This window comes from Electrophorus electricus, chromosome 18 (genome assembly GCF_013358815.1).
Source record: "Electrophorus electricus isolate fEleEle1 chromosome 18, fEleEle1.pri, whole genome shotgun sequence".
Classification (NCBI taxonomy): domain Eukaryota; kingdom Metazoa; phylum Chordata; class Actinopteri; order Gymnotiformes; family Gymnotidae; genus Electrophorus; species Electrophorus electricus.
This window is the reverse complement of record NC_049552.1, coordinates 3,339,716-3,366,503: the sequence shown is the minus strand read 5'-3', so window position 1 is coordinate 3,366,503 and position 26,788 is coordinate 3,339,716. Positions and strand designations below refer to the sequence as shown.

Below are 26,788 nucleotides of genomic sequence, written 5' to 3'. Positions count from 1 at the left end.
TTGGTGGACCAGCTCATCGACTTGTAGAAGACGGAGAGAGGGAGAGAGTGAGGGAGGGGGGGGAGAGAGAGAGAGAGAGAGAGAGAGAGAGAGAGAGAGAGAGGGAGAGAGAGAAGCCATAGGGCGAGGGGGTGCACCTGCTCCAACACAGTGACTGTGTAGTTCTTGGATGAGGACATAGAATTCTATGGTTCAGAGTCCTTACTGTGTCCTGAGGTTCACCACTGACCTGGAACCCCCCCTCCTTCCTGCTATTGCTGCCGCCCACATTTGCACGCTGTGTGCCATTCTTTTGTTCTGTTACTCGATTCAGTGTCATTTCCATGCTGCTCTCATGCTTTATCCGCTTCTGGTCCATTGAGCAGTACTCTAAATGCATTCCCCAGAGCAGTGCTCTAAGTATAATCTAGAGCAGTACTCCAAATCTGTTCAATAACACAGTGTGGCGCTCCCAATCTGATCAACAGAGAAGGTCAGTTCCTTAGATGTGTTCCGTGGAGCGATTCAGAGCTCCAGACGTGGATCGAGGAGAGCCCCCAAAGTGTCCTCGCTGACCTGTGACCTGTCTGAATGTGGAAACATGGGAAGTTCCTAAACGGAGACATCCTGCTGTGTATACAGCGACCTTTGACCCAGCCCTGGGTACGCTCTGTGCCAGGCCTTGCATGCGTGTGTTTTTGCCTGCGGGCGCGTCGGCCGTGTCGCTGTATGATGTATTCCATCGCCCAACGCGTTCGCGCTACTGTGTATGTGCTTCTGTGAATACGCAAACACTCTTAAGACCTGCGCATCGGAACTCGGAGCTTTTAGCTCGGCTCAGGGCCTCGTGCTCAAATGTTTGTTTGTTCTCTGTTCGGTCCTGCGTTCTCTGTGGTTTGCGCTGCCGCCTGTGCTTCAACCCCCCCCCCCACCCCCCAGCCCGTACTTTTGATCTTTGTGCACGTGTCAGTAGCAACAGTAATGACACAAACCGCTTTACGTAGTTCAGGCAGAAGCACGCTCCCCCATGTCCGTATCTCCTCGTGTGAAAAGATGTCGTTAGACTCCGTGTTCATGCTCTGAGGCAAATGCTGTGTTGATAGTGCTGTAGATGACTGTATGAAATGAGTATCTATATGAAATCTGCATTATTCTTGCGGTGACACATTTATTACAGTTTGAGGGCTTTTATTTGGATGCTGGCATTTAAAGAGCAAAGGTCTGGTATGTTCTTCTCCATCTCTCTTTCCTGAATTTGCGAGAGTGAGCCATTTCGACACTATATTTTTAACATTCATTCTTTTGCTGTGGATTGGTGTAATAACAGGAGGCCATTTTGTAACCTTTGCTCTTTAATTGTCAACAAACGCTTTACATCTGGTAGGTAAACGCATTTCATAGGTTTCATGTCCTTTTTGCTCTCTCTGTGTTCTGAGGGGGTGAATCAGGGTGAACGAGGAAAGCGAGACTTCATTTCCTGCTCTTCGTTGGGCTCGATGACGGAACTGACTTCTGGAGGCCCCTACCCCCTGCTCCCTCCTTTTCAGATTCCGAGATCATTGCTTTCTCCCAAAACATGGAACGCCCCGGTCCATTCATTTTGTCCTTTCAGTCTTGTCCGTCAGGCAGCCGCAGGGAAACCCAATTGCGCCGGTGATGGGGTAAGAGCCCGGCTCACCGGGAACCCCATCTTCGCGTGTCTCGTACGAGTCGCTAGGCCTCGCACGTGTGCGCTGGCGTCAGCCGATGTTTGTCGCGTTTGCGCGTGGAAGCACCGCTCTTAACGCCCCCATCGTTTCTATTGAGATGCTAGCACAACAGAACAGTTCAAGTTATTCAGTGTTTTACATCGATGTTTATTTTGTTTTGCTGTATTCAGAGCTGGTGCAAACGTAGTAAATACTGTAGAATCATCTCCATGTAGTGGATGAGATTGTGTAACATTGTCAGCTTCTTGCTCCGCCCTTCCATTCTGCTTCCCCTTCACCAGTGTGTGTCGCACCTTTTAGGTCGTCTGCAGATTTATAATGTGGCTTACCTGTGCGGCATTTTTCTCATGGGCAACCCCCACCCCCCCGTCCCAGTGACTCAGCTGAGCTGCTAGTCGCACCTTTTTTGTGTGTGTACTGTATAACTTGCCTGTTCCCGTCTGCATAAAGAGAAATAACAGTTACAACAACAAAATGTAATTGATGTCTCACTTTTCTGGAGAAAAGATGAGTTCTGTATGAGCGTGTGACTTCTATTTTTATGAGGTGGTGATGAAAAGAATTACAAAATGAGTGGGTGGGTGAATAAACTTGTAAATGCGAACAACACTGGTAGTGCGTGATGAGTGTCTCTTCGATCCTGCCCTCATAGCTGCGTACCATGGCTTGCTCCATCAATCTGGCAACCCCCCACCCCCACCCCCAAGTTCCAACTTTTACTCTCATATTCTGAAAGTCAGCTGGTCCCTGATCATTCATAGCTCAGTGGTGTTCTGATGAGCTATAACGTTACGGGTGACTGACGTCAGATGCTGGGCGTGAGTCCAGTATGACGTAACACTTGGCCCAAACCAGGCATCCCGAGAGCGCCGTTCTGTCCAAATTGCTTCTAGATTGTTGTTCCTTCCCACGTGGGCAAGATGTCGTTTGGCTAAACCAGCTTTTGAACAGTAATTACTGACCACAATTTCAAACCCCCATTCACACCCAGAATAGCTCTCCTTTTTTTTTCAGTCTTCCTGCAAGTCACAATTTACATTTTTCTTTTTATTTTCCTGAAATTCTGGTTCCAAACTCAAAAAGGTAGTGGCTCACCAGACCCTACAGCATGTACCTGTAAGACTTGGACTTAAAACACGGGACACAAGCGATCAGTGGGGAGGGGTGTGATCGCATTAGCTGCGTCTAGAGCTCTCTTGCCTTGACAGAGGATTCATTCTCAGGGGAAGGGTTAGAAAGTTCTAGATTCATGCTATATTAACCCTTTCCTACATATGCTGTCCGTTGCCTGCAGACTGAAGGTAAGAGTTTGTCTGTGTACATATCTGTATTTTAAATCATTCTGTGTTGCATTCCTCATTTTCTTGATCTTTATTATTATTAAGTCACATTTTGACATCAAACTCGGTACGGTATCTACCGGCTAACGACACTGAGTTGACCATCATGGTCACCAACAAAGTGCTCTGCTACTTGCAATGATAACTTGTTTCCGCTGTTTTTTCTTTATTTTTGTTCGTTTCACCTGTTCCTGTCAATACTCAAGACACGGTTCTGTGTTTTTAGGTCTTGACAACTTTTGACAGTTTGTGGATGCAAGACTGTAGACTGTCTGTGGTAGCTGTTATTTGTGGGTTGGTATGTGGAAGGGTTATTTTTGTCCAGTGCATCGGTGTGGGCTTTTGCTTGCAAATGTTTTGTGTTTGTATATGTGGTTTTTTTTTGGAAAATAATTATTAGATTTATAGTTACGTCATTTGTGTTGTGAATCCTATTTTAAACGTGTCTGGCATAGAACATGGCTATAGCGGAAACAACTGTCACATGATTGAGCGTGTTTTAAGGTAGACTCAGCAACATGAAATCAAAAAGATATTAAAAAGTCTTTGCTATTACAACTCCAAAGTATATCTGTCATGACCTGATCCCTCATAATTAGAACTCTTCCAGAGACCTTAGGAAAAGTGCGTCATGCTCCGACAGGCTGAGCTGTCTTGTATTGAAGTCATCTTGCTGAGTCTACGTTAGGTTGTGAGTGTTCCCGTACAGGGTCTCCTTGTTCCTGACCTGATGTGACCCTTTCGGGTCTCTCCCTGTTCTGCAGAGGCAAAAGGGACTAATGGGTATGGGAAGCTTCTGGAGGCCGCCGAAGCGGAGATCCCTGCCGAGGGCTGCTTCCATTCCAGTGACGAAGAGGACGATGAACGCAAGAGCAAGGAGGTGCAGCTGAGTGGCAGCGGTTCCCGGCCGTTACTGCAGGATTCCGACGAAGAGGAGCGGGAGACGGCAGCTTCCGGAAGCCTCTGTGCTCCCTCCAGCCTGCAGCCTGCCGCTACCCCGCACTCCTCTCTGATTACCCATCAGGCCCCCGGGCAGGCCGGTCGATCGGAACCCGATGCCGACGTCTTCTCCCAAGCTCCGTTCCGGATGGCGCAGGGGGCCGACGGTGGCGGCAGCGACGACGTGTTTGCTAACGCTCCGTTCCTCCGGCCTTCTGCTCCGCCCCACCCGCCCGACGTCTTCCTCCAAGCCCCCTTCTGCAGGCGAAAGGAAACCCGGGGCTCCTTGTACCCCCATCCGGTCACCCTGTCCGGCTCGCAGCACCCCCACCCGGTGATCTCTTACCCTGGCGGCAACGAGCACAGCATCCTCAGCCAGGTGGCTCCTCAGCCCTTTCGACCGCAGGCTTTAGCCAAATACTCCAGACATTACGAGGGACCCCTCGCCTCTGAGGCTGATGGGGCCCAGTTAGGGGAGTCCGGCATGGGCAATAAGGGTCCGGTCGCTTCCTGTACGCCTGACGTAAATGATCCATTTGTTTCTGCACCCTTCCATCTTAAAGCCCCCCAGGAGAAGCACTGACACTACAAGTCCCATACACTACGCTCAAAAAGACCCCTAGAATTGAGCTGCACCTTGCAAGTCTGCACCCAGTGTATTATGTTTTGTAGTCCATTGTTTTAAGAACCCAGAGATGTAGAGATGCCAAGATAAGTGTGAATCCCTTTGATTAAAAGCTGCTCCGTGAATACGTTGCAGCCATAATGTTAAATATCGTTCAAGAAAGAAGCACATTTGTGTCTTGTGGAGGGGTCTTCTGTAGGGCTGCCCCCTTATTCCTCGCAAAATGGGGGTTGTCTTATCATCTGTTCTTTGCCTACCTCAGTCTGGTCCTATGCTGAGAGAGACTGTCCATTTTTTTCGGCCTAGTGCATGTCTAAATAATGTATAATTAGGTGGTTTTGCATTGCTTTGAGGTTGACCATCAATCATTTTATATATATATATATATATATATATATATATATATATATATATATATATATAATATGAGAGAGAGAGATTCACTATGTTCACTCCTTCCCTACTTGGTGCACTACTCTAATTTACACTATGGTGGTGTTTTTACCTACTGCACATTTCTTTGCACAGGCTGCTGGAGATCTCATGAATGCAGCAGCCGTGCTAACTAAACAGGAGATGAGCAGGGGTGCTTACACAGCGCTTTAAAGGGACCTCGTAAATCCTGAAGGTCCCCACTTTTAAAGCTTGCCCTCTGTCTGTCCTTTAATGCTTCCATACAGATGAGCAAATCCTTTTCTTGTCAATTAATTGAGGTCCCTGGTAATTTAGTATTTAGGTAGTAATTACCTGTCCAATCATGGGTACAGAATACCTTGATGCATTAGACACACCAAAGTGCAGTGAAACCAATTGTAATTACACTGTGCTGGTGCCACTTTGTGGAAATACGGTGGCCTTTGGGACCTTGATGTTGCCAATGTTTCCTTCATATATGCTGGATCGTGCTGCACACAAACTGACCTACAGATTGTGAATTTGACTACACTGTCATCTTGTCTTTAGCACGGCAGATAAAACCAATAGTGATCGAATATTGATGATCTTGTAAAGGGCGACGTGCCCAGATTGCAAGTTGTGTCTATACCCTTTGTGGGTAATTGTGTCCACCTTATTGTTACAAGTAGCAGTACAATATTTCCTATATATGCATTAACACACGGACTTTCTAAACACCACAATATTGGATAGTATCAATACATACACATCTATTGATGTTTCTTGGCCTTGCCATTTTGACATAAGGTTCTTATTTTGTTATTTCTGTCTTTTTTCTTTTGTCTGTCTGTGTCATTTTCCTTTGGTTTATTCTTTTGAATACCTTCAAAGCGGTGAGCCGATGTAGCATCACTGTGAGTGCCCAACACCTCGTGGTAACTTCCGACTTTGCACATTCACGTGACACTACTGAGACAGTAAGGTTGTTTATCAGCTCTGGGTGACCCCGAAAGCTTGATGTGGCATTTGTATGACATGGTATTTTGTGACATTTTGAAGTGTGTACTTATTTGAACTTTTGAGATGTTTAGTGTGCGTGTGTGTGCGTGTGTGTGCGTGTGTGTGCGTGTGTGTGTGTGTGTTTGGGGTTTGTGCTTGCATTTTGTGTTTAACGTCTACACAGACTGTAACACAGACTCTGGAGGTGAAGGCACACATTTTGAAATACTTGAGTTATCCAAAGCACTGCTCGGTGTTGATAACTGTCATGCTAGAGTTGAATACAATAAAAGACAGGAATTGAAGAATTGTCCATAATTCTATGTAATATTGTTACTCTGAAGTACCACATGCCTATGTACTTAATAATAATGAATAATACACTTTTGTTATTTACATTCATAATATGCATAATATGAAAAGCTGGTGTAATAGATGGGCATTCTCAGCCCCCTGGAAAAGATCTTTAACAATGAACTCTGGCCTTACAGTGCAGTATTATATTAAGAAAATTATTATTATTATTGAATGATGGGTTGTTTTCATAAATGGACATCGTGGCTCACACAAAAATGATTACACTAAATGTTGTTTTTTTTAATCCAGGGTAAGTAATGCTTGCTTTCCATAAGTTGCCCATATGCCTATGAGGTTGAGTCTGCAGTTATGATGCTGACCACTAGAGGCCGCATTGCGAGCTTTGGGCTTCATACTCTCCGCTCCTGAAGCGGCGGATATGACGTCTGTTTTGGCCCGACGAACATGGCGCTGTGTCGGAGTGCAGGAGTTTTACGGAGCGTTTGCAAGATCATAACGGGCTCGTAAGTTGCAACTTTGTAGTGATGTTTTGTCTTAAGTGTTGGACTTAAAACAGTACAGACGTACGTGTATATTAGGTCTGAGTGACAGAGACCTGGGTAACCTAACTAGTTTATCCCCACATCTGTGATTTAAAGACTCCCGACACTGGTACGCTCGGTCATGTCCATTCGTCTAAATGTAAACGTCTAAAGTTATACGTTAAACAATTCAGCGACCAAAGCAGCCTCTTAGCTAGCTCTAACTTGGCTCTCGACGCCGCTGTCAACGTGCTAAAACAAATCCTTCCTCTAATTAATAAGGTTTGATGCGTTCACATCAGTTTAAGCTCTGGTTGTTTACTTGCTCGACACGTTCATAGAAGATATGCTGCGTGCAGTTACCATGGAGACGTTCTCAGTAGGGCTCCCTTCCACGCGAAGCCCCTCGCGAGGACACTGCTGCAACCACGCGTGTTCGGTAAGTGCGTGCAGTGAGAGTCTCTCATGATTAGGCTGCGTGTGTGTGCGTGTGTGTGTGTGTGTGTGTGTAAAAAAAATGTGTGTGTGTGTGTCTAGTGAGGAGCATGTTCATTCAGACTCAGGACACTCCAAACCCAAACAGCCTTAAGTTTCTGCCTGGCCGTGCTGTGTTGGTGTCTGGGACATTAGACTTTGCTTCTCCCAGAGATGCCCACTGCTCGCCACTGGCCAGGTGAGTAATGCAGCATACTTAGACATTGTATGGTCGTTCTCTAACAGTGAAAATAGGTCTGTTCGTTGTAGTTAAACTCAGGGTGTGTCAATTAAAACAAACCCAGGTGCAATTGCTCTGTTAGTTCGGTTTGTTAGAGCAAGTCAGAACGCTGCCTTTCAGTCTCTGGTGCGCACGAAATAAGCCGACTGCGACCCCTGGATCAGGTCGATCCGCTTCTACATGAACCCTTAACTACAACGTGAAGTAATCAATTGATTTTATTTGGATTTGAATATTTAATAATTTGCCAGTTGCAGATGATGAGTGTCACATTAAAACTGAGCTTGCCTAACAAAGGCTATTGGGCAAAATCTTAATCTCACTAACCTAGAACCCATAGGTACACACAGAAGTAGTAGAGTCTGACTCCCTCAGCAGTGTCATGCACAGCCTGGCAGGTGTACAGGCCTTCTGCAGTTACAGGAAGCTTCTCAATGGATAGAGAGGCGCTGTTAGTGGTGACAGTCAGGTCTCCCAAATCTTCAGCCACTTGAAGCAGCTTTGGACCCTTGCCAAAGTTATACACCACAGCTTGAGTTTTGTCTGTGTCTGGTTTGGTAAAGCCCCAGATGTAGACATGAGCAGCGGGTCAACGTGGTGCAATGAGAAAATAAAGTGCCTCATTAGCATACGTTAGCATACAGCATTTCAGTGTGAAAGCTAAGAGAACCAGGACTAAAATGCAACAAGGTATCTTTTTTTTGTAAAGGGAAAGCGCTACAAAAACCCAAGTATTCAAAATGTTCTTCCTGCTGTGGAGGAATACCTCATGCCATCATGCCATCCTTAATGCATTTTACTATCTTGAGTTTTTGACTGATAAAAATACCACCCCACGTTCACGAACCCCTTAACCACATTTAGCCCAGCGCAGAGTATTGTTCCGGAGCGAAACGATATCAACAATATCGATATCATCAAACAATATCATATAATGTATCGCTGTCGCAAAATGTACATTGTAAAAGCGGTTCAATCAGGATCTTTTGCTTCAGCAGTAAATATGTCAGTGTGAACACTAAGAGAATGAGAATTAAAATGCAGCAGTGTATAACTTTCTGTTCTGGTCCAGACCCAATATGAACCTAAACGTACCTCAATGTCAATGTGCGATGCTCTCCACAGACAGCTGTTTAGAATTGATGGAGTCAAGAGTGTCTTCTTAGGACCAGACTTCATAACCATCACTAAGGTACAGCAAGTGAAAACGGTCTTCAAATCTTTCTTTGTCAAAAGGTTACTGTATTTAGATGAATAACTGTGGACTTGTGTTGCTTTAAGACTGATTCTGACACAGAGTGGAAGATGGTCAAACCTGATGTCTTTGCAACCATCATGGACTTCTTCACGTCTGGTCTTCCCGTCGTTAATGAAGACGCAACTCCTCAGGCAGACACAGGTATTGTGAGATTGGCATAAGTATCATCTCTTGCTCATTGAATCTGGATCATTGGTTGTTTTTCTTTATTAAAGCTAATGCTTGTATTATGGTCAAAGCATGTGTGGTAATCAATAAGGCACCAGTTAAGTTGTTTTGAGATGATTACAATTGATCTCTCTCATTGTTGCCACGTAAGCGTCGGCGGTCTTTAAATGTTGAACGTGGGGTTACACTGAACAGTCTGCTGAGCGGAAGTTGTTCTGACTCCTCTTAACAACGTCCTTCTATAGCGCCTTCGGAAGACGATGACGAGGTAGTTGCCATAATCAAAGAGCTGCTGGACACGCGCATCAGGTGCAGTTTCATCTCTTTCTCTGTCTGTTATGCTGAAATAAGACCACAAAGTAACGTTTCTGGTTATCACCTTCCAGGAAGGGTGCACTTTGCAGCAGAGGTCTTCAGCACCAGCACTGGCCAATGAACTTTGTAACTCTGATCAGGTGCAAAAGCATAAACATAACCATGCGGGTCAGTGGATTCCCAGGTGTACAGTTGAAAAGCCCCTGCTTGAACGGGGTTGTGTCTACGGGCCGAATGGAGTTTTTTGCGGGGTTTTTTTTTTTTTGAGTTGTGGTTCTCTCTCGTGTAGGCCCACAGTGCAGGAGGACGGGGGCGACGTGCTGTACCGCGGTTTTGAGGATGGCATTGTGAAGCTCAAGCTCCAGGGCTCCTGCACCAGCTGCCCCAGTGCCATAGTCACGCTGAAGAGTGGTATCCAGAACATGCTGCAGTTCTACGTCCCCGAGGTGGAGGGGGTGGAGCAAGTGAGCAGACCTGTTCCAGGAAGCGAGTGAAAACTAGTAGAGCTAACAACCTGATAGCATCTCATATGCATCTGGTGCTGGTTGGCTCCTAGTAGCTTTCATTTATTATTAGCAACTAGCATTGCCTGTTCTTTTCTTTGAAATGGATGAAACATTCTTTTAAACACTGAGCTGGGGAAGGCTCGGTCAGAGAGTTACTGATCTTCTGACCTCTGTGGTTTGTCTCAGGTGAAGGAAGATTCGGACATTGAAAACAAAGCCCACCGATGAGTGCTGCTAAGCGGGAATTTTGGATCCGGACTACATCCCAGCAGTCCCGGCTCATGCCACTGTCCAGCGGAGTGAAAGGGAGGCCTGAATATGCTGGGGGCTGCTCAGTAATGGGGAGGAGGGGAGGGGAGGGGAGGGGAGGGGAGGGGATGTGAACCTGGATGTTGAAGGCCTTGAAAACAGTAACTGCACATTATGCCCAAAATCACGTGTGAGAACATTAAAGCCTTATAAACCATACAGGCCATTTGACAGAGAGGACTTCATAACATTAGAGAGCTCGCCAAGTAGGGAGTCACATCAGTAAAGCTCATCAATAAGCTTGAAATAACCTTTTCGACTCCAAATATACAAGGCATGGATACTAGAACATGGTTCGCTGCCTCTTTTTCTCTATTTCATTATACTGTAATGGATGTACATTCAGAATGCCAGTGATTAGCACTTCTGATACATTTAGTTTTTTTCTCTGTAACTTCAACATAAACAAATCTAATAGTGGATGGTCAATGTCTTCCTTTAGATTGTATTACTAAAATGCTTTACTTCAGTGTACAGACATAAAATGTAAAATGAATGCAAATTAAAACTGCATCTAAACAATGAATGTTTTATTTATTTTGATTAAGAAACATTGTCATTAAGCATTCACCATTTCTAATAATAGGCATCATTTCTTTTGCCTCTGCTCTAGTGGATTTGGATTTGAAATGCCAGTGTCCAGTTAATTACAGTTTAAACATTGCCTCACACCTTATCAATACTAACTTCCATATTATACTTGTTACCCTTTATTATCAAATTTGTACTTGTATTGTTATAGACTCATTTGATAAGTATAGCATACAAAGGGGAGTATGATATTTCAGATATGGCTCACTATACAGAATTGAAATGTACCTTTCTTACTACACTGATGCATTGCAAAGCAGGTGTTGGCCTACATCATGGACGTAGCCTGGTGCCACGTATAAACTGGTTTCGTAGGCAGGTAGCGCGGAGAGTGAAACGAGTTCTACCAATCAGAGATGGCTTACGAGGGTCTAGCGTGGCTCTCGTCCAATAGGAATCGACGGGGCGGGACGTGTGCGACACCGATTGGGAAGCTGAGTAGCAACGCAACGGTAGTTTGAGACAGGACCGAAGACATGTGTGGTGAGTACGAAAGGAAGCCGAAATTACAACTGTTCTTTCACTCGTACGAAAGCTTATGCGGACTAGTGCGTTTTATTTCGCCTGTGAACGTAATGCTAAGAAAGGAAAAAAAAGTTGCGTGTTTGGACGAAAGCATAATATCGTGGTTGGCTAGCTATGGTCGAGGCAGAAATCACTGACGTTTAGCCCTAAAGCTAACCCACACAGCATGGCTACATGGCTGTTTGTCAGCACTGTCATTTAGGGTTATCGGACAGTTGATGTACAAATGACACACACACACGTTGACTGCACTGTGTGCCAGACCTAGACAAAACGGACAGAAGTCATGGCTATCTTGACAGGAGAGGTTAGCTAACTAGAGACAGCGAGAGTCGTCTCTGTGCAGGTCCGTGCTATATAATCTAGAAACCCACTGTTATTTTTCGTTTATTTGAAAGCTAGAAACGTACTGTTCTTTTCGTTTATTTATAACCCAGAAACGTGCTGTTGTTTTGCTGTTACGGTTGTAATGCGCCGCCGTTTAGATAAGTAATTGGCTGGATAACTAAGTTACACTCGTACAGGCTTCAGCCGACTAAGTGGATGCGACTGACCCCTTCTCTCCATATGTTGCTGCAGTGCGTATTCCTCTTTGGTTTTCTTCAACTCCCTGGACACCGATAAATGACTATTTTTTTAATTAGCTCAAGGGCCTGGCAGCCACTGGTAGATCAGGAAGGGGCACGTTAAAACTTAGATGGCGGCTTCATTAATGTGTGGCCTTAGGGAGAAGCACATATGCAGCCAAGACGCTCAGGATGGGAGTGGAGACAGTAATAACCTGAGGCTTGACTATGTGGAAACTGTAAGAATATGTTGATTTTCCGGGAGCGCGAGAGTGGTTTAAACAGAATTTTGTCGCCATGTAGGGAGTGTGTTTTTAAAAAACAGTGTTGGGTAAGATACTTGCTACTCTGCAGATTTGCATCTTCTTTTTATGGATTTGTATGTTCAGAAACATACAATGCCTGCACATGCTTTGATTGGCTTTGGTCCTTTTTTATATCCCACAGTCTTACTTTATTGACCCATTCCATCTCTGGTTCATTTTCCATAGTCATCTTTGCATACAAAGCACGGCCTTGTGTAACTACCCTACGTGACCTACCAAACCCATAATCCACACAGACAACACCCACAAGCCCACTCTAGTCAGTGGCACTTCTGTTGGATTTCTTTCCACACACAGTGTCCTGCATATATTTGCTATGGGCTAGATGCAGTTAATGAAATGAACTAAGCAGTCTCTCTCTCTAATGCGTTCTTTCATTGAAAGGCATTCTGCGTATACAGTCTCTTCAGTCAGGTTTCATATGGCTTATTTGGTATCGCAAGACCCCAGTGAACAGCTATTCTTGTTAAAACATATGCTGTGTCTCAAATAACTGGTAGATAGGAATAAACTGGTTCTCTGGCCTTAAATAAAAAAAAAAACATGCTTTTCTCAATTTCCTGGCCCTTCCCCGCCATTCTGGAATAATATAGCAGTAGTGGGTCAGTTTGCCATGTCGATGAAGTTCCTCACAGTAACTCATTCTGTACCATTTTTAGTCTTTCTCTGGTTCTCTATCTTCAATAGAGCTGACCAAATAACCTACCGTGTCTGATGCCTATTAAAATCATCCCAGTTATTGTCATCTCGGCTGTAAATGCCACAGTTGGAGTTTCTGTTCGGAGAATTTAGTCAGTGCAGTTTTTCTGTTAGTAGTGGCAAATATACGTTTTGCCAGATATTAAAAACTGAAATCTGAAAATACATTTTTCTGGGAATGGAATATTTTTAAGTTACGGTGTTATAGCTGGGCCTGCTTTTAAAATGTGGGAGTCTGCAGAAACAGTGATGCAAGCCTTGGAAAACAGTGCATATTCGGATAGAATATTTTGTAAAGGAGCAACTGTCTAAATATAGCTGAAGCCTAGTACTGCATGTTATAGTGGAGCAGTCCTCCCTGCTGTGTTTTGGGTTAAACCAGTTCTCAAGTGGTTTCTCTCACTGTCTCCTTCTCTATCAAATAATGCTGATAGTTTATCTCTACATTTGGTTTTATCAGGTCTTAAACTTCCTCTGCCCCAAGGCAAGAGGAGAGAGAGTGTCTGTGTGTGTTTGCGATAAGGTGGAATTTTTCCCCTGGCTGCTGTTTGGGGCATCAGACCAGTTGTTTCTGATCTGGGATTGTAGGCTGTGTGGAAGGTCTGCCTCACAGACAGGATATTTCAGGATATTTATAGATAGTTGTTAAGGGTGGTTAAAGTTTTTCAGCAGGTTTTTATTTTATTTTATTTTTTTAATCTATTAATTCAAATTCATTTACTTTCAGAAATCAGTGATTTTCAGTGAGGCTGGGATCATAAATCCTTGACATAAAAATGACTGCTGAAGTTCTGTACCATTCAAAAACAAATGTTCTTGCCATTAACCTGAGGGTTAAAAATTAGTTTGAAGACTTGACCTGACTGTAGTAGACTGTAGGAGCAATATTCTGGCAATAGGTAGAAAATGCAGAAAGGACAGTGGTCGTACCAGTAAACCCAGAACCCATGAACCATTTTTCACTCTGAATAATTCCTTGTTGGAAGCCTCTGTATGCATCTTTGTCAACTGTGGCTTTTAGAATCAATCGGGCTTGGACATGTCTACAGACCAGTAATCTGGTACATGGGGTTTTTCAGTTGAGCAAACCACCCTGATGTACAAGCAATCAGTCATTCCATCTGTGTGTGTGTGTGTGTGTGTGTGTGTGTGTGTGTGTGTGTGTGTGTGTGTGTGTGTGTGTGTGTGTGTGTGAGGGGTACTATCTTCTCTCTGCATGAATTTTTACCTGTGTGCGTGAGGTGTATTGTATTCTCTCTCTCTTTGCAGGAATCTTTGCATATCTGAACTATCACGTGCCTCGCACTCGTCGTGAGATCCTTGAGACTCTTCTTAAAGGTCTCCGGCGGCTGGAGTACCGCGGCTATGACTCGGCAGGTACACACCCTTCCTCAAATTACACAAAACCTCTTTGGGAACACGTTAAGTATACACTGTGCTGCGGGTCGGGTGTGTTGGGATACAGGAGTGGGTATTGACGGAGGCAATAGCAAGGAATGGGAGAACAATGCCAAGGCCATCCAGCTTATCAAACAGCAAGGCAAAGTGAAGGTCCTGGACGAGGAGATCCACAGTAAGATCCAGACGAACTGACATTCCCTGCAAGCTGACACGTGGTGGTATCATTTTATTCTTAGCTGAGAGTGTGTGTGTGTGTGTGTGTGTGTGTGTGTGTGTGGTGTGACTCCTACAGAGCAGCAGGATGTTGATCTGGATGTGGAGTTTGATGTGCACCTCGGCATCGCGCACACTCGCTGGGCCACACATGGTGTCCCTAGTCCTGTCAACAGTCACCCACAGAGATCTGACAAGCACAATGGTATCTCCCTTTCCAAATTATTTACAAGGCTATATAAAGGAGCACTCAAGTGTCAAAACAAAAAATCTATATTTGTTTCAGCGTTTGGGGTAGTTTAAATTGGATCTAAGATGTTTTTTGACAGATGCCTGGTTTTATATTATATTTATATTACAGATGGGGCCAATAACTCGCCTCCAATACACTTCAACAGGGCTTAATTCTAGGGCACAATTTTTGTATCATCTGCAACTCTAAAACTTTAATCAGCGGTGTGTCTGATCACTTGTCTAAAATGTCTTTGTGACAAATTGGTTGCTGTTCCCAACAGAATTCATTGTCATTCATAACGGGATCATCACCAACTACAAAGACCTGAGAAAGTTCTTGGTGAGTTTCTTGTTTTTCCCCTCTGACCACCCGTTTAGTCATCCCTCTCTCCAGCTGTACACCCATCTCTAATATTTCTGCGTCCCAGGAGAGTAAAGGCTACGAGTTTGAGTCAGAGACGGACACAGAGTCCATTGCTAAGCTTGTGAAGTATATGTATGATAACCGTGAGAGTGATGACATCAGCTTTGCCACGCTCGTGGAGCAGGTCACCCAGCAGCTGGTGAGAGTCACACTGTTTGCCTTTTCACCATTGACCCCACAAGGGACCAGAAGATGTAAGGCTTTGTTTTCAGGTGGGCTCACTTTCTGGGGGTTTTCCCCGCTCTGGTTTTTTAATATCAGGAGGGAGCGTTTGCGCTCGTCTTCAAGAGTGTCCACTTCCCAGGAGAGGCCGTGGGAACGAGGTACCGCACGTCATATAAATGCAAATTGAACTGAGTTGGTCAAGTGCGATGAGTGAGGGCATTTTAGCTGACTTAGACAAATTTGGCAGTGCTGTACTGCTGTAGTAGGATGCTCGAATCTGCCTTTGTACGAGAGTCACTTGCTCAGTGGCGTCGCCGACGGCTACTTCGTGTGTCCCTCCAGGAGAGGAAGTCCACTGCTGATGGGCGTGAAAAGTGACCACAAGCTCTCGACGGACCACATTCCCATCCTCTACCGCTCCTGTGAGTGAACCGCACAGGGACTGCGCATGTGCCTCAAATCTCGTACCCATTTTTGTTATTAGTTAGAGTTCTGCTGTTTCCTTTTCTTTCTCTTTTTAGCTGGTAAGGATAAGAAAAGCTGCACCACTCTTCCCAGGATGGGTCAGGACACTTGCCTGTTTCCTGTGGATGAGAAATCTGTTGAATACTACTTCGCCTCTGATGCCAGGTGTCCATCTGTCTCCCCCCCCCTCTCTCTCTCTCTCTCTCTCTACAGTACAGTTTGACACTGGTCATGGTACATGTCTCTGAGCCTCCAAGTTTTGTAAACTTCCTTGGTAGCTCATTATTGTCCTGATGTGCATATCCGAATGTCAGTGTTGATCTCTTACACAGCAGCTGTTTTTCCTGAAATCATCTTGACCCGCCTCACTCTTTTTAGAGCTTGCTGTTTTTGCTGCCACCCCTTAAATCTATGTGATTGATTTAATGCAGCCAGCGTCAAAACTGCTCTGTAGTGTCTCCCTGAAGTGAACTGGTTTTCAGCTGAAATTAATCCTTCCAGTGCCGTGATTGAGCACACCAACCGTGTCATCTTTCTGGAAGATGATGACATTGCGGCGGTGATGGATGGGCGTCTGTCTATCCACCGGATCAAGCGCACAGCGGGTGACCACCCGGCGCGTGCCATCCAGACCCTGCAGATGGAGCTGCAGCAGATCATGAAGGGTGAGGAGGAACAGGGTGGGCACTAGGACCTGGCATAGTAAACCGACTTTCTTGGCAGTTTGAGAGTCTCACCTCACATGTTTTTGGTTTGCTCTCAGATTTATGAATGTTTTGAGGTGGAAAAAATTTGTCCTGGTTTTGTTGGCTTTGAGGTCCTTGTTTGTGAAGACCAAAAACATTCTTTAAACCCATCATCCTTCTAGGAATGGAGTTAGAAAGTAAAAACCCACTGGGACATCCCTTGCGGGGAGTGGTAGCTAGTTCAGATTTCTTTCTTTCTTATTCCTGCACATGACTGTCACATGACGCCACACTTTTTCTTCTGTGAAAATCTGATTCTGAGAATTCTAATTGAAAATTGAATAATACATTCTTGGCATCAGTAGCTGCTGAAAGTGTTAAATTTAAGATTCCAAGAACAATGAATGTTCAGTCAGATGATTTGGGCTTTTTGTAAACACTGTTTCTCAGCACTGGTGGTGAAAAGAGGATTTAAATTTCGCTTGTTGGAAAAAACAAGGGTTTTCTTGTCATGTGTTGTTGTCTGATTCCGTCATCTGACTAATTCACATGCAACAGGAATGTGCACAAACAGGTCTAACTTATGAGTGCCATAAGAGAAGATGGAAGCTAACCACTACCGGCTACCCCTACCTGTTGAACCACTACATGTTTAGTGGGTGGATGCATGCTGATATCAGCGTAGCTGCCATGACAAGACCAACTCATTTAACTCTTGCAGTAATACTTGATTTGTTTGTTGCTGGTTTGATCTGGTTCTCTTGTTTATTTAGAGTTCACACTTTTAGAATCGATCTTAGCCATCAGGGGGCAGTAGTATGCTTTTTCTCTCTCTCTCTCTCTCTCTCTCTCTCTCTCTCTCTCTCTCTCTCTCTCTCTCTCTCTCTCTCTCTCTCCATTCTCCATTCTCCTTCCTCTGGCCCCCCCCCCCTCTCTCTGTCTCCCCCCCCCCCCCAACCCCTTTAGTGTTTATGAAATAGCCCTGTTCTCGTGACCTACATTTCAGCTGTGGCAGGCTGCGTCACAGTTTCTCTGCCCGCTAAGGCTGATGGGAAACCCCAGTCCTATACCCACTCACCCTAACGAGCCTCTTCATTTGTAATCGGTGTCATGTCACTACCTAAGCGCTTGAACCGGCCACGAGGCAGCTGGAAGAGCTCTGTGTTGCTGACGACAGTCCAAGCTGATGTCTATGCCACAATGTAACTTTAGAGTCCAATTAGATTTTTTGTTATCCCCTTGTCACAAGGAACTACTCACTCAAGAAAATAAAGAGCTACTTGTACAGACAAACTGTAAAAAGTGGGTCCAGGATCTGGTTTTGGACAGGTTGAGCTGATCTGAGGTCAGCGCTCTTTTACATGTTTATACTCTTGGCCACCACGGTGCAGTTTTTTTATTCAGATAAATCGGAATGGTCCCATGCCTGTCTGCGCCGACACAGACCTGTTCTCCCCCCCCCCCCCCACCCCACCTGTGCGCAGGTAACTACAGCTCCTTCATGCAGAAAGAGATCTTCGAGCAGCCCGAGTCTGTGGTAAACACCATGAGAGGCAGAGTAAACTTTGACGATAACACAGGTGAGAAGATGCCCACCCCGATCCCAAATGCACACATGCACACCCACACCCCATGCTCACCTCAGAGAGCCAGTCTGCCATGAAAAAGGCAGGCTGTCTGCTGGATAGCAGGGCTTAACACAAGAGACATTTCCTGGTGAGGTTGCCCCTCTGCTTCCAGAAGGGAATGTGAAATTCAAGTTTAATGGGCACAGTGGATTTCCTCCTGGGGAAAACAAACAGTAATCAGGAAATGATATTCTCCTTGAAAGATATTCTCCAAGGAGAATATCTTGAAAGATGTTCTCCTTGGTAAAAGATATTCTCCTTGGTACGATTCCAACTTTTTTAGGTTGGCTTACGCTGTAAGGAAAATTAGATGGTTTTTACCTGTGTGTGTGTGTGTGTAGTGACGTTGGGAGGACTGAAAGATCACATCAAGGAGATCCAGAGGTGTCGGAGACTCATCCTCATCGCATGTGGAACCAGCTACCACGCCGGTGTTGCGGTGAGTGCAGGATCGCATGAACTCACACACACACACACACACCATAAAGCCAGTCACACAAAAATAACTTGCGAGTACATTTTACGCAGTAACGCAGCCCTCTTACAATTAAAAGCCGTTAGCTGCTAAACTTCCTCAGTCATATTGTCTTTCGCTTTCAGACTCGTCAGGTGTTGGAGGAGCTGACCGAACTGCCCGTCATGGTGGAATTGGCCAGTGACTTCCTGGACCGCAACACGCCTGTGTTCAGGGACGATGTGTGCTTCTTCATCAGCCAATCAGGTACCAGAAATCCATGTTCCTTCCCCCCCCCCCATTGTGGGTTTTTTTTTTTTTGTCTGTTTGTCTTAGTTTTTACCTGAGTATTTTTTTATTTTGGTGGTGTTTGTTCAGGCGAAACGGCGGACAGCCTGTTGGCCCTACGGTACTGTAAGGAGCGTGGGGCCCTGACGGTGGGCATCACCAACACAGTGGGAAGCTCTATCTCCCGTGAAACTGATTGCGGGGTCCATATCAATGCTGGCCCTGAGATTGGAGTAGCCAGCACCAAGGTGAGCCCACACACACACCACTCCTCTAACATGCATGCAAAGAGCATCGTAAACAAAAAAACAAGTGCATCTCTGTAAGCTTTCTTAAGAAATAAACATTTACTTCCAATAAACATTTACTTCCTTGCTCTTAGATGAGTGCTTCTTTGGAAATTAAAAAGAAGGGGGACTGCTGAAGAAGCAGTCTTTAAGTCTCTAAGGTTGTATATAAGTAAATTAAGCATGTACAGAGGTGCCTTAGTTTGAGAGCCCTTGAGATGTTTGTATAGTTCTACATAAATAAGATCTAAAATATCAGATTTTCACACATGGTCAATGCTGAACAATGGTATTTCTAAGTGTTTCTTTGGAAAGTAAGAAGGGAGACTGTTTCTTTCAGCAGAGTCCTTATGTCTCTAAGTAAGCTGGAAAAAACACAAGGGAATCAGAGAGGCCTTAATGTTAGAGAGCCCTTTAGATCCTTGTATACTTCTGCATAAGGAAGACCTAAAATATCAGATTTTCAAACAAATGGTGTTTTTTGAGAAATGGTGAACCATTGTGCACCATATATAAAATCAGTCAAGAAAACCAACACAAGGTCAGGTTTTACCTACCAAACAGGTACTTGGCAGGTAGGTATATGCACTGTGACAGGCAGCCAAGGAGTTTCAAAGTAATGACAGTGGTGTTGGTCACTATATTGTTAAATGATTAATCCTCCACATACCACCTCCAGTGTGATGCGGTGTTGTTAAAATGTAAACTCCAGCAGAGGCTTGTAAAAGCTACATAAACATCATCATAGCAGTTATTTTATAGCTGCTGGTTATACTGTATAAACAATAGGGACAATAGAGGGCAGGGCATAATGACAATGTTGACTTATCATTCATGTTGGTGAGTCATAATTCAAATACTGAAATATGTGGAATTGGCACTAGCCTAATTTATCAGCAATAAAACCACATTCCTCTCCTAATAAGGTTTTGTTTGATGTGCATTCACTGGTCAGATGTGTGTGCTTGCATGTGTGTGTGTATGTTCATGAGAGAGAGAACGATTTGGAATGGTCATCTTCCACTGGACCCCCCCCCCCCCTTAGCCTTAGCCTTTCTCCTTCAGTGAAGAAGTATAAACCCATTCATCCGTTCTTGATTTTTTTTTACCTCCTACCAAACCTCCCCACCTGCGTGGGTTGCCAGATTGAGTCTGTGAAGGCTATTAAGATGTTAAATGTCGTTCAACTTCATGGCTTCCCTGAAGTAATGATTCCCTCCAGGGATTTTCCTATCGGAGAGCTCATTCCAGAGGCAGCCACTCTGACTAAAATCCCATGTTGATCCTGCAGCCAAACTCAGTCTAGTAAACGTATGGAAGTGTTGGTTTACTGCAAAATAAAATTCAAAGCGAGACCCTCTCTGTCTGGTTTAAAAGCAGCACCTATCCACAGGCGGCGCGAGTGCTGACACTTATATAGCTCTGTAAAATATCTGCTGGGTGTACAAAGATGGGCACCCTAGTAGGGGCTTCTCGGGTAATGACATCCGGCTCTTTGCAGTCAGTCACCATTTTGTTGCATTTTGATGTATCGAAATTCTTGCTGTAAAAGCGATGCCCTTCAATAAAACCGCGGACTATCGGGAGTGATGTCGGACTAAGTCGTCAGTTCAGTGAGCAGCTCTGTCCTAGTCCTGAGGTTGCCAGATTGGTCTAATACCTTTTTTGTTTCATGGGTTGGAGGGCGGAGTGTGGAGGGAGGCTGAAGGGAACGACTGTTCCTACATTCCAGCAAGCAGCAGCCCTGCTGCCTCTATGTCCTCCTGCTGTGTGTGTCCCTGTGCATAAGAGTGAGAGTGAGAGAGAGAGAGAGAGAGAGAGAGGGTCACCATCATGGTCAGTGTGGATGTGAAGTATGGCTGAGAGATCCGACCCCAGTCCTCTGCCTCCCACTTGCTTTCTTTTTGATGTACGCGATGACAAACTGCCTTGGTTGGGCTCTCAGGTTTCTTTTAGTTTCCCCCGAGACGATTTGGGAAAGCTGTAAATATTTAGCCACGTTTGATTGCATTTGTGCTCTCTGTCTTGTATGTTAGAGATTTACAGTTGTAGAGTTGAGTTAGTCAGTTCAGAGTTATGCTGTGAACACTGGAGATTTGATATCAGCTGGGTGTAACGGACCAGGCTGTAACGCTGCTGTAATGAGTTGCACGTCTACAGCCACCTCACCCTGTCCTCTGTCCTTATTTAGGGAGCCACAATATTTCATTATTGTTACCACGATGTTGGCTGTTGCTGTACTTGATCATAAAAACAGCTCTTGTATGCAAAAGGGACACCAGGAGGTTTGTTTGTCATAGTGAGTGAGTGAAGATGGCACTCTTTCACCTGCCCCTCTGCATTCTGCATCTTTGGGCTCTGCTTACATCTGAGTGCCTCTTACCCTTTTTTCTGTACCCTGCTTCTAAACACGACGTGAAATGCATCCCCGGCTGGAGAAGAGCTGGGGGCTGGATACCTTTTAGCTTTGCTTTAAGGTTTTGTTAAAGTAAGTGTGTGTGTGTGTGTGTGTGTGTGTGTGTGTTTGTGTTGTAGGCCTACACCAGCCAGTTTGTGGCTCTCATCATGTTTGCCCTGCTCATGTGTGATGACAGAATCTCTGTGCAGCCTCGGAGACGAGAGATTATACAGGGCCTCAAAGTTCTTCCAGGTGAACACACACACACACACACACCCTGTCTCTAGCTGTGTCTGAGTACACACACACACACACACACCCTGTCTCTAGCTGTGTCTGAGTACACACACACACACACACACACCCTGTCTCTAGCTGTGTCTGAGCACACACACGTTTGTGACGTAAAACATGCAAGGGAATTTGGCCATTATGCTTGTTTTGAAAAAAAAAGCTGTTATTTAAAAACTGTTATCTAAAAAATGTTATTTATTGTGATGGGGGTTAGGTGTAGCATCATTTAGTCACAGTAATACAGACGTCACTGAAAATGCCCATAAAGGCCGAAGTGTGTGTGTGTGTGTGTGTGAGTGAGAGAGACGTATCCAGCTCTGACCCTCACTGCTGGGTCTTTTAACTGGACCACAAGTGTCTGATGGGAAGACCCTTCCCCCTTCTTTCTCACTCACAAACACACTTGCGCGCGCTCTCTCTCCCCACCTCCTGTCTGTGGAGTTTAATAGTTGGGCTAAAGCCAATTAGGTCAGCAAAATCTTGGCAGTGTACTGCTACAGTTCCTCGTATTCCAGCTGCCCAGTATTTGCATTAGACTCAAAACTGCTGATGCTATCTCTATCTTGCCCTCACTTGCTCTCTCTCTCTCGCGCGCTCTCTCTCTCTCTCTCTCTCTCACTTGAACTTTCTCGTACTCTGGGTGTGTGTGTCTGTGCACAAAAGACAGAGATGAATTGCAATAGCCTTTTCCTGTTTTCTCATCTCTAAGTCTGATCCCCTGTTTGTATGTTTTGGTGCATACTTAAGGCTTGACGGGAAGAATTCCGAACTGAACCAAAATACGCCAACAAAGCGACGTCACAATAAACAAACAAGCAGATATGCAAAAAAGAGAAACTCCCACTCTTTCTTTCTCCAATCAGATCTGATAAGGGAGGCGTTGAGTCTGGATGAGGAGATCCAGAAGCTTGCCACCGAGCTGTACCAGCAGAAGAGCGTCCTCATAATGGGCCGAGGATACCACTACGCTACCTGCCTGGAGGGGGCGCTGGTGAGGCCACTCCTTCACCCATCCGTCACTGGTTCTCCGCGCTACACGCATTTCCTGCCCTCCCCCAAACAGCAGGGCCCGACCTGAAAGTGCCTCGGACGGGGGCACCCAGTGAGGCGGATTTACGGCCCACTGTACTCGACAGCACAACATGTGTTTCGTGATGCAGCGTAGGTTAGCGCTGCACTCTCTTGGCAGAGCCGAGTAATGGCACAGTAGCTGCAGATTAATAACATGGCCTATTACAGTAACTTCCTCGAGTGCTTTTGTAAAGGCCCCGTCTGTGTCTCGAAAGCTCGTCTGAAGATCTGAGGACCGTGGTGTTGCGGCCTTAAACGGGTCCTGCCGAGTTCACATGCTGCTTTACTGTGTGGGCGACCAGATCGGCGGTCGAGAGTAGAAGGAGAGGCAGGGTTAGACAAGAGGCTGGCCATGCGTGCTCTGTCGCGCCAGCCGACTCCTCAAACAAAAATGTGCCGGTCGTCCTGAAAACAACCCGTGACCTCGCTGTTCTGCTGAGGCTGCACAACACTTGGGGCTCCTGGCAGCTAGAACTTGAGGTTTCATGGGCTTTTTAGTTTGGATGGCTACTGTATTCATTGTAGTCAGGGTTTGCAGAGACAGTTGGGGGTTCTGCCATGAGTCCACTTAGAACAGTATCTTTTGACCATCTGTAAGTATGTAAGGCTGTACTGTGGTATTCAAGCAGTATTTGTTAACTGTGTGTGTGTAGAAAATCAAGGAGATCACGTACATGCACTCTGAGGGCATCCTGGCTGGAGAGCTGAAGCATGGACCTTTGGCTCTGGTGGACAAGCTCATGCCCGTCATCATGATCATCATGAGAGACCACACATACAGCAAGTGCCAGAATGCTCTGCAGCAGGTGGTGGCAAGACAGGTACACACCCACACCCACACTGCAAGCAGGTAAGACGGGTAACATTTAGCAAATAACTCTCACAAGCAAACAGCACCTCAGCATCACAAACGGATTCTGCATTATAAAGCTAACGTGTAATCACAAAGCAATTGCCGAGCACTTCGAACGGCTGTGAGGCTGACCGTTCAAGCCGCCTCGTCTGTGATGGCGCGCTGGTTCTGTGTCGCCAGGGCCGGCCTATATTGATCTGCGATAAGGACGACTACGAGACCATCAAGAACTCGAGCCGCACCATAAAGGTGCCGCACTGCGTGGACTGTCTGCAGGGCATCCTCAGTGTCATCCCACTGCAGCTGCTCTCCTTCCACCTGGCTGTGCTCCGAGGATATGACGTGAGGGCCCCCCACACACGCGCACCCCACACTACTCACATGGACCACCCCGTGCACTTTTCTTCTCGTTATTCTGCATGGATCTCCTCTAGTCGTCTCTGCTGTCAATCTCCACTGAGCCTCATGAGTGTTGTCAGTGTGCTGTGTCTTCACCGACTTCATTCATCAGTTATCCTTTTTCTCAATGCAGGTGGACTGTCCAAGGAATCTGGCCAAGAGCGTCACAGTGGAATAAGCCCCTCACTTTCCGTGAAACACACACACACACACACACACACGCACAGTAAGAATACTGGAAGTAAACGTAAAGGGTCTTCTATACTTCCCCAATTTTATACAGGTCTTGCTCGAGTCTTTTTACATCATCTGTTACGTTCTGAACCGCTCCGTCTGCTGCTCGTTGCTTCATCCCTTTCGTTGGTGGTGACAGGCTGAGATGCCTCTTGGCTCCCTGGCGGGTGAACCCGGCCTTGGTGTGTGCTCTAGTAGAAGCCCGCGTCTTGTCCTGAAGCCATTCCCCTTTTGCGCACGTTTGGTTTGACTCTGTCCTGTCCGTAGACACCCAGCTTTCAATATCCACCCTTACACTCGGAGGTCTTTTAGCTAGCTCTTCTTAGCCTTAAGAATAGTAACACGTCATTCTGAAAGTTTTCAGTCCACTGCTTAAGTGACAAAACATTTCAATGACCCCTTGTGTGTGTAGATTGCGATTCCAACTGCAGTAGCGGTAGTGGAGACTTCTACTTGTGCATTTTTATAATGCACTAGAAATAACAATCCCCCAAAAAAACAACCCAGGAATCAAGTCGATGGCATGCATCTATATATTTTTTTGCCTTTAGTCGTCTGGTCCAGAGCTCATCTTAACCGCTAGAAACAGTGAAGTTTGGCAGTCAGTCATTTATCTTGTATTCCTGAAAAATGGCCTGTCTTTCTGGACAAGTTGGTCATCATCCCGTAGTGCAGTTGTACAGTCTTCTTTCTGACACTCACCACGCTGAAGATTTTTGATGTTTTTAATGCAGAGGTCAGAACGACCAAATGTGATTACGAACATGGCTGTAATGAAGTATGATGGCTCCATGAAGTAAGCACATGCACGCCGTGCCATGCCACCTGCTACCCTTTAGCTGTCAGGAATGCAGTGTCCTTTATCCGACGGGGAACGCGGTGGCACCGTAACCGTGGCAACACATGCAGAAGCTCGAGTTCTGGTCCAGGCGTCCGCTTGGTGAAGACGGGCCCTCCTACCCCCGGATGGCAGGGGAATCCGAACGCGACTCGTGCAGTGTTTCCTCTGGGTCATGGGGGTTTTTCAGTGCCTGGTCATTTCAGTTGGGAAACGTGGCATTCTAGCTAGACAACAGATCCATGACCACAGGGATTATTTTTTGTTGTTACTTTAGTAACTATGCTGACAATGTTATTCATCACAGCCTTTTACCCGTTATGGGATCATGTGATATCTGGGGTGTACTGTGAAGCTGAATGAAGCCACCTAGATTAAGTGTACAGTAGTCTGAGATCAAGCCATGGAAGCTGTTCATCTGAGCCCGGTTGCTAAGGTTTGGCTTCACAGTGCATCCCTCTGCGTGCATTTTGCCCATTGTTTTTGTTTGCTTCATTGTGCTGATTTGTTTGTCCTTGGACTTTGTTACTTTGAAGGATGTGAGTCTGTTAGTCTTGGTGCATCTCTACGCACACCTCTGCTTTGTTTTGTTTTGTTGTTTACATGCAGGGCTTCCTTATACTATTCCATCTTTTCCTTCTTATTGTTACCATGGGACCATATTCAATCTTTTTTTGGGGATTATGTCCTTTTGTTATTGGGTATAGAAGGGTTATTTTTATTGTTGTAATTATGCTTATATATGTCTAATTTGTTCAGAATATCATTTTTCAACATTCACAATTGACACCATTGTACAATCATTGCTATAGAAAAGGAAATATCTTGCTTGAATGTCGTTTAGAAGGATTAGATGGGTCTGAGCCATGTGCTCTTATTGACATGTAGCCAAAAGCACGCTTTCCTCTGTGTGTGAAACGGAAGAGTTGAGGGGGGGAAAAGCAAAAATCAGAAGCGTTCATACTTCTGTCTTTTTAGTCTGTTTAATCCGTGGTAGAGTTCAGGCCCTTCCAAAAGGCCATCCAAAGGAGTGTACCAGCAGACTGCCACAGGTCAGCATCCCAGCCTTCTCTCTATACAGTGTGATGTTGAGCAGAACACGGCGTGTGCCGATGCCTCGGAGCACACCACAGGGAATTTTCTTTTTACCTTGCGTTGTCTGTGCCCTCATTTCTTAAGTGTCTGCTTCCTCTGTTGGTTTTATCAACATTGCTCCTAACAGGTTAAGATGCCTGGGATAATTGAGTCTTCCCACTGCAAAATCCAACATGTAGGGTTTAAAAGTGGAAAATCCTATATAGGCCTTCTAACAGAGTAAACAGACCTTGGCAATGAATGGTGCTGAGTGTCTGGTAAGGATTTTTACAGCCTTAGTCCCTCATTAAGGTGATGGCGCTGTCTAAGACCATTGTTTTTTTGGATGTTGGGTTTTATTTACAACCAGAGTAGTTGCAATAAAATGCTGATTATTTCTCCTATGGTTCCCTTGTGTTTTTTAGGTCATGCAACAGTAGATAGTTTAAAAAAAAAAAAGTCAACTGAATTTCTGTATATTTGCAGTGCTTGTAAAGAAAACAACACGTCAGTTACTAAAAGCCAAACAGCAGTGCCTGCTTCAGTAGTGAGGTTTCAGCTGTGATTACTTTATCAGG

At 45.4% G+C, this 26,788-nt stretch overlaps 3 protein-coding genes across 11 annotated transcripts in view; all 3 read left to right on the top strand.

The window, feature by feature from the left end:
* Positions 1 to 4,968, top strand: part of LOC113567854 (AP2-associated protein kinase 1-like) — a 27,815-nt gene extending 22,847 nt beyond the window's left edge. For 7 of the 8 annotated variants that reach the window (XM_035536054.1, XM_035536057.1, XM_035536053.1 and 4 more), the window contains one exon: positions 3,793 to 4,968. In XM_035536054.1, coding sequence (XP_035391947.1) covers positions 3,793 to 4,550 — 758 coding nt within the window. In that variant the 3' untranslated portion in view covers positions 4,551 to 4,968. Of the gene's footprint in view, positions 48 to 1,415; positions 2,298 to 3,792 lie in introns of those variants that run through there. The other variant, XM_035536058.1, reaches the window with a different exon arrangement.
* A 1,736-nt stretch (positions 4,969 to 6,704) lies between these two features.
* nfu1 (NFU1 iron-sulfur cluster scaffold homolog (S. cerevisiae)) lies at positions 6,705 to 10,147 on the top strand. 2 transcript variants are annotated; one of them, XM_026995975.2, is made up of 8 exons: positions 6,705 to 6,808; positions 7,168 to 7,265; positions 7,364 to 7,499; positions 8,667 to 8,733; positions 8,823 to 8,940; positions 9,213 to 9,276; positions 9,572 to 9,746; positions 9,975 to 10,145. In XM_026995975.2, exons 1-8 carry the CDS (start codon positions 6,750 to 6,752, stop codon positions 10,014 to 10,016), a joined length of 759 nt encoding a protein of 252 aa, XP_026851776.2. In that variant the 5' UTR covers positions 6,705 to 6,749; the 3' UTR covers positions 10,017 to 10,145. The 2 variants fall into 2 exon arrangements, with proteins under 2 accessions (XP_026851776.2, XP_026851777.1); XM_026995976.2 differs by having other exon boundaries at positions 6,730 to 6,808; positions 7,186 to 7,265; positions 9,975 to 10,147.
* A 965-nt stretch (positions 10,148 to 11,112) lies between these two features.
* gfpt1 (glutamine--fructose-6-phosphate transaminase 1) lies at positions 11,113 to 26,614 on the top strand. The gene is made up of 19 exons (XM_035536128.1): positions 11,113 to 11,171; positions 14,074 to 14,181; positions 14,270 to 14,377; positions 14,498 to 14,623; positions 14,934 to 14,992; positions 15,081 to 15,215; positions 15,338 to 15,399; positions 15,584 to 15,663; positions 15,763 to 15,871; positions 16,208 to 16,371; positions 17,877 to 17,972; positions 18,362 to 18,459; positions 18,621 to 18,741; positions 18,853 to 19,010; positions 21,585 to 21,699; positions 22,605 to 22,732; positions 23,466 to 23,633; positions 23,846 to 24,007; positions 24,198 to 26,614. The coding sequence occupies exons 1-19, from the start codon at positions 11,165 to 11,167 to the stop codon at positions 24,240 to 24,242; spliced, it is 2,049 nt and encodes a 682-aa protein (XP_035392021.1). The 5' UTR covers positions 11,113 to 11,164; the 3' UTR covers positions 24,243 to 26,614.
* Positions 26,615 to 26,788: the final 174 nt, after the last annotated feature.

Bases quoted from the DNA above. Each gene is read 5' to 3' on its own strand.
- gfpt1 (XM_035536128.1), top strand. The intron at 14,624-14,933 runs GTATCTCCCTTT...TGTTCCCAACAG, and splicing joins GAGATCTGACAAGCACAATG to AATTCATTGTCATTCATAAC. The intron at 15,400-15,583 runs GTACCGCACGTC...GTGTCCCTCCAG, and splicing joins GGAGAGGCCGTGGGAACGAG to GAGAGGAAGTCCACTGCTGA.
- nfu1 (XM_026995975.2), top strand. From the start codon at position 6,750: ATGGCGCTGTGTCGGAGTGCAGGAGTTTTACGGAGCGTTTGCAAGATC. The intron at 7,266-7,363 runs GTAAGTGCGTGC...GTGTGTGTCTAG, and splicing joins GCTGCAACCACGCGTGTTCG to TGAGGAGCATGTTCATTCAG. The intron at 8,734-8,822 runs GTACAGCAAGTG...TGTTGCTTTAAG, and splicing joins ACTTCATAACCATCACTAAG to ACTGATTCTGACACAGAGTG.